Raw genomic sequence first — 6,488 nt, forward strand, 5'->3', positions numbered from 1 at the left:
CCATCGCCGACCTCATCAGCACCCACGCCCTCGCTTCCACGGACTACATCCTCCTCGGGGACCTGAACTTCCACCTCGAGAACAACAACGATGCCAACTCCACCGCCCTGATCGTCAACCTCGCCAACCTCGGACTCAAACAGCTCGTAACGACACCTACTCACGCCACTGGACACACGCTCGACCTCATCTTCTCCGCAAGCCCCCACGTCTCCTTCAACCACACCACTGAACCACACTGGACCGACCACAGATGCGTCCACTTCACCTTCAGAAAACCCACCACACACCACCGCACCCAACAGCTACCACGCCGCTGCTGGGGCAAGGTCACCGAGGACCAACTGACTACCGCCCTCGCCCTGAGACCACCCACCGACCCAGACACCGCCGCGACCAACCTCACACAGTGGATCAATGACTGTGCCAACACGCTCGCCCCTCTCAAGACCTCTACAACCAACCACACCAACAAGAAAGCCGCCTGGTTCACCGAGGACCTCCGGATCTCCAAGCACACCTGTCGGAAGTTCTAGAAGAAATGGCTCCACGACCGAACACCAGACAACCACACAGCCCTCAAGAGCGCCACCCGCAGACACCACCAACTCATCAGGAGCGCCAAGAAGACCGCCTTCAAGGACCGCCTAGACAACAACGCACACAACACCAAAGAGCTCTTCAGCATCGTGAAAGAACTCTCCAACCCCAGCTCCAACACCAATGACATCCCGCCATCTTAAGACCTGTGCGACTCCCTGGCCACCTTCTTCCACCACAAGATCACCGACATCCACGACAGCTTCAACTCCGACCCCCCCGCACCCACCACTGAGTCCACCACCCCTGCGACTACCACTCGCACCAGTCGCCTGACCGTCTGGTCCAGCGTCAGCGATGAAGACACCATCAAAACCATGAACTCCATCCACTCCGGATCCCCATCGGACCCCTGCCCTCACCACGTCTTCAACAAAGCCAGTGCAACCATCGCGCCCCACCTCCGGAAAACAATCAACTGTTCCTTCGAGACAGCAACCTTCCCAGAAAGCTGGAAGCCCGCCGAGATCAACGCCCTTCTGAAGAAGCCCAAGGCGGACCCCAAGGACCTCAGGAACTTCCGGCCCTTCTCCCTGCTCCCTTTCCCGGCAAAAGTGACTGAGAAGATTGTCAACAAACAGCTGACCCGCTACCTCGAAGTTAACAACATCCTGGACCCCTCCCAATCCGTTTTTCGCAGTAACCACAGCACCGAGACCGCCCTCATCGCCGCCACTGACGACATCCGGACCCTGATGGACAAAGGAGAAACAGCCGCCCTCATCCTCCTGGACCTATCAGCAGCCTTTGACAGGGTCTGCCACCGCACCCTATCAGCATGCCTCCATGACGCCGGTATCCAAGAGAAGGCCCTGGCCTGGACCACATCCTTCCTCTCCGGCAGAACCCAGAGCGTCCGCCTCCCACCCTTCCGCTCCAAAACCACAAGATCATCTGCGGCGTACTACAGGGATCCTCCCTCAGCTCAACACTGTTCAATATCTACATGGCCCCCCTCGCCCACGTCGCACGACAACACAACCTCAACATCATCTCCTACGCCGACGACACCCAGCTGATCATATCCCTCACCGAAGATCCCCACACCGCCAAAGCTAACCTCCACTGAGGAATGAAGGCTGTAGCCGACTGGATGAAGGACAGCAGACTGAAGGTGAACTCAGACAAGATGGAGGTCCTCATTCTCGGACCCACCCCATCAGCCTGGGACGACTCTTGGTGGCCCACGTCACTAGGCACAGCCCCGGAACCCACAGACCACGCACGCAACCTGGGGGTCATCCTCGACTCCACTCTCTCCATGACCAGGCAAGTCAACGCTGTCTCCGCGTCCTGCTTTAACACCCTCCGTATGCTCCGCAGGATCTTCAAATGGATCCCCCTCGACACAAGAAAAACCGTTACCCAGGCCCTCATCACCAACAGACTCGACTACGGGAATGCCCTCTACTCAGGAACTACAAACAAGCTCCTGAGACGACTCCAACGCATCCAGAACGCCTCGGCCCGACTCATCCTCGATGTCCCCCGCCGCAGCCACATCACACTCCACCTGAGAGGCCTGCACTGGCTCCCCGTCAACAAAAGGATCACCTTCAAGCTCCTGATCCACGCACACCAAGCACTGCACAACACCGGACCCACCTACCTCAACAACCAACTCAGCTTCCACACGCCAACCCGAAGCCTCTGCTCAGCCAACCTCGCCCTCGCCACAGTCCCCCGCATCCGAAAAACCACCGCCGGCGGGAGATCCTTCTCCTACCTCGCCGCCAAGACCTGGAACACTTTCCCCACCATCCTACGACAGACCCAGGACCTGCTGGCCTTCAGAAGACTCCTCAAGACCTGGCCCTTCGACCAGTAGCACCCCCCCTCCCCAGCGCCTTGAGACCCTCGCGGGTATGTAGCGCGATTTACAAATGCAGTGATTGATTGATTGATTGACCCTTTACGTGTTTTTGCAGTGTTTTTTCCCATGCCCCCAGCCAATGCGACAAACAAAGTGGTGGCCACAACTTTTCTATCAGGTTGCCGCCAGCCAATCAGGGCCTTGCTTTTCCCTCAGATTCACAGCTCCATCGTGGATGGATCCACACAGGAACCACATCCCCACTTATCTATATTTTTCATCCTTAAATAACTCCAAAACTACTGAACAGAATTACACCAAATTATAAAAAGCATGCTGAGTCCCAGAAAAAACTGTTAAAATTATTGTTTTGCCTCGAGTTCGCAATCTTTGCAGCAAAAATAAATAAATAATTAAGCGTGGATTTCCCTGCTTGTTTGTTCACCAAATTTTGCAGAAAGGTAGATATTGGTCCAGAACGAGCCCTTGTTGTTATTTGGTGTAAATCCGTCCAGTAGTTTTTGAGAAATTCAAGGAAATCCAAATTTGTAAATATAAGGACACAAAGGATTCACAACCCCTCCCGATCTCATGCAGAGATCTGATTGACTGATAACACTCCAACAACAGAAGTGTTGGCAGCCATCTTGGGACTCGGCTTCCGCCGAACTCCAGAGAAAAATATTAAAAAACACAAAAGGGGCCAGGGTACGAGCACCATGACCCGTTAGCTCTGGTGGTGGGGAATGCGCCAGGGCTAAAAACGCATTTTTTTTAAGTTTTACAGTCCGATCCGCGGATCCGCCGTAATATCAAAGAAAAAAAAGCGCTTTGTTATCATTAAGCCCCTGGGTGGGCCAAGTCCCAGGGGCATTTCTTTAGAAATGAGGGGGGGTACTCCTGGCCTCCTCCCCCTGCCCCAGGGACCGCCACCTCCCAGGGGCTTATAATGTGTATGTGGGGGGGACCGTGTGCCCCCTCCCGCTGCCCTGGGGACCACCACCTCCCCGGGGCATTTAACAAATGATATGCGGGGGCCTGTGGCCTCCCCCACTCCCTGGGAACCACCACCCCCCCAGGGCAATTATTTTTAAAAAAGAAAAGGGGGTTCCTTTGGGACCCCAATTAGTCCCAGGTACCGCCACCCCCAGTGCAAATCTTTCAAAGAAACAAAGGGGGTCCCTATGGGACCCCCAAGCCCTGGGGACCACCACACCCCGGGGGGCTTCTATATAGATATATGTGGGGTGGCCCATGGCCCCCCCCACTTTCCCAGGGACCACCACCCCGGGGCAAACAGAAAGCAATTGAAAGGGGGATCAGGTTCAGACCCCCATTAGCCCTGGGCACCACCACCCCCGGGCTATCTTCACATTGGAGCCTCTTATGGCCCTGGAGACCACACACCCCCAGGGTCGGCTCCTGCTATGTCCCCAGGTGTCCACCTCTGGGACATAGGTGTTTGCTGTTTGACAGCAGGACCTTTAAAGCAGGTCCCGCTGTCAAACAGAGGAGCTTTCATCTCTGTCCCCTGCACGCGTGCCAGGCAGCACGTATGGGCATTTTATTATAATAACAAAAATATATATGGACTATGAACACAGTCCCAGAACGCCCATAAAGTGCTTAAAAAATATTTTTTTAAACCCAATACCCATAGCTCAGTGTGAAGGTCACAGACATTCATACTGAGCTTTGGGGGTTTTCAGTAAGCTGGACTCCAAGTTTTGTACGCTTGAAATGTGAGCCTAACTATAACGTCCCTCCAACCTTTGTTTATTTCAGTGAACATATATATATATATATATATATATATATATATATGTATATATATATATATAGATATAGATAGATAGATAGATAGATAGATAGATAGATAGATAGATAGATAGATAGATAGATACATTCATGTATAGATACTTACAGATAGATAGATAAGATTGTTTTTTCTCATGTCAATATTGTTTTTTATCATTTCTCACAAATATTCCTCTTTAGAAACAAGTCCTGAAGGCTATGGACAACGCCAACCAAACTCTGGTGACTGAATTCATCCTGATGGGCCTGTCTACCATTCCTGAGGTCGAGGGTCTCTTTTTCATGATTTTCCTCCTGATCTACATAACTACCCTAGCTGGGAACATCCTCATCATCGCAGTAATACGCCTAGATCCACATCTTCACTCCGCAATGTATTACTTCATCTCTAACCTGTCCTTCTTAGACTGCTGTACTTCCACAGTCACTGTCCCTAAGATGCTGGCAGATCTTCTAGCTGAGAGGAAGACTATCTCGTTCACTGCCTGCATGATCCAGCTCTATTTCTTTATCAGCCTGGTGTCTATTGAGTGCCTCCTACTGGCGGCCATGGCATATGACCGCTACATTGCCATCTGTCACCCTCTGCATTACAGCAGCATGATGGACCAGCGTGCCTGCTCCTCATTGGCTGCTGGATTGTGGGTCAGTGGATACTTTTACTCCTCTGTGCATGTGATTTTGATGAGTAGGCTCTCGTTTTGCAGGTCCAATGAGATCCAACACTTTTTCTGTGACATCCCCCCTCTGCTGAAGCTTTCATGCTCCAACACATTCATCAACATCCTGGTCATACTTACATTGGGATGGTTCATCGGTTTTGGGGCTCTTCTCATTAAGATTGTCTCATATGCTTTCATTATCACCACCATCCTGAACATCAAGTCTTCTGAGGGCAGAGCCAAAGCCTTTTCCACTTGTGCTTCTCACCTGACAGTGGTCATTATCTTCTACGCGGTTCTGCTCTTCACCTATTTCCGGCCCACAACCACTAACTCATTCTACGTTGATAGGTTTGTGTCAGTGGTGTACAGCATCTTGACTCCCATGGTGAACCCAATGATCTATAGTCTCCGAAACACTGAGATGAAGAAGGCTGTCAGGAAAGCCATGAGTAGAATCCAGAGGAAGCCAAACCAAGCATAGGTTCTGACACAAGACTGTTGGCAGATGCAGCTCCTCAATTGTGCCCATCTCCTTGACATCTCTGTCAATGTAGGCTTTATAAGGTCACCAATCTCAGCCACACTTGGTGTACTGGTGATGAAAAAATGCCCTACTCCTGTAGTTAGACCTAAAGCCTAGTCTCCATTTTAGTTTCACATTTTTAGCTTGGTATCTTTATAACGTGACTCTTCACTTAGTCTCTGCTAAACACGAGAACACATTGCTTTAACATTATTCCTGATAGTCAGTGTTGTCCTGTAATCTGCTTATTCTGTCCAGGGATGAACATTTAGTACATGATACCCTTGCTACATTATTCTCTGTGCTTGTTAGGAGACAGCCTGCTTTTGCTAGATACACTAATGTGACTGTTCTGCGCCTCTGTCACAGAATGATAAAGAAGGAGCTTTGTTACATAAGCAGCATCAGTGCTGCACTCTTGGAGAGGAGCACTTTGTGCCAGATGATCATGGAACAGCTGTGAACTGTGACTGAGATGCAGCCCTGCTGACTCCAACCTTTGTCTTGCAAAGGAAGATAACCAATACACTGAGAATAGCTTCTAGGGGCTTGAAACCAAGATATGGGGGGGTTAGGCTATCCCAATTGATCTGGCAGAAATATATTCTCACTGCGCTCTCTTTAGTATAGGGGATTGAGACTGTCAGTAGTAACACCGCATAATATAGCATTAATCAGTTAACACAGCTGAACTGTTTATATTATGTGCCATTTTAACAATGCTTATTACAATATATCTCGTCTTCCAAATTATCGCAGCTCATGCTTTTTATGCAAAAATATGATCATTTCAATAAATGATTGAAAATGCACCTCTGTATTTTTCTTGAGTCTACCTGCTCTGTTTAGGAGCCTTTGGATGTGGCTCTGTGAGCTAGCTGACACAAACCAACAATTACTGATCATATAGGCAGACCGAGGGCCTAATTTACAAGAACTGATGCATTGCTGAATTGTGGCAATGATGCATCAAAATGTCTTGGTCTGCGACGATACAGGTTACAATGCCATTGATGCATCTCATTTGCAATATGAAGCACCATGGCGGAAGGACCCAAGGAAGTGTCAG

The 6,488-nt window shown here is 50.2% G+C and overlaps 1 protein-coding gene across 1 annotated transcript; it reads left to right on the forward strand.

The window, feature by feature from the left end:
* The first annotated feature begins 4,429 nt into the window (after positions 1–4,429).
* LOC138294032 (olfactory receptor 5V1-like) lies at positions 4,430–5,377 on the forward strand. The gene has a single exon (XM_069233282.1). The coding sequence runs from the start codon at positions 4,430–4,432 to the stop codon at positions 5,375–5,377; it is 948 nt and encodes a 315-aa protein (XP_069089383.1).
* Positions 5,378–6,488: the final 1,111 nt, after the last annotated feature.

The sequence above is a fragment of the Pleurodeles waltl genome, chromosome 4_2 (genome assembly GCF_031143425.1).
Source record: "Pleurodeles waltl isolate 20211129_DDA chromosome 4_2, aPleWal1.hap1.20221129, whole genome shotgun sequence".
NCBI lineage: Eukaryota > Metazoa > Chordata > Amphibia > Caudata > Salamandridae > Pleurodeles > Pleurodeles waltl.

What these genes read in the sequence shown, in the direction of transcription:
- LOC138294032 (XM_069233282.1), top strand. Translation starts at nt 4,430, where the DNA reads ATGGACAACGCCAACCAAACTCTGGTGACTGAATTCATCCTGATGGGC.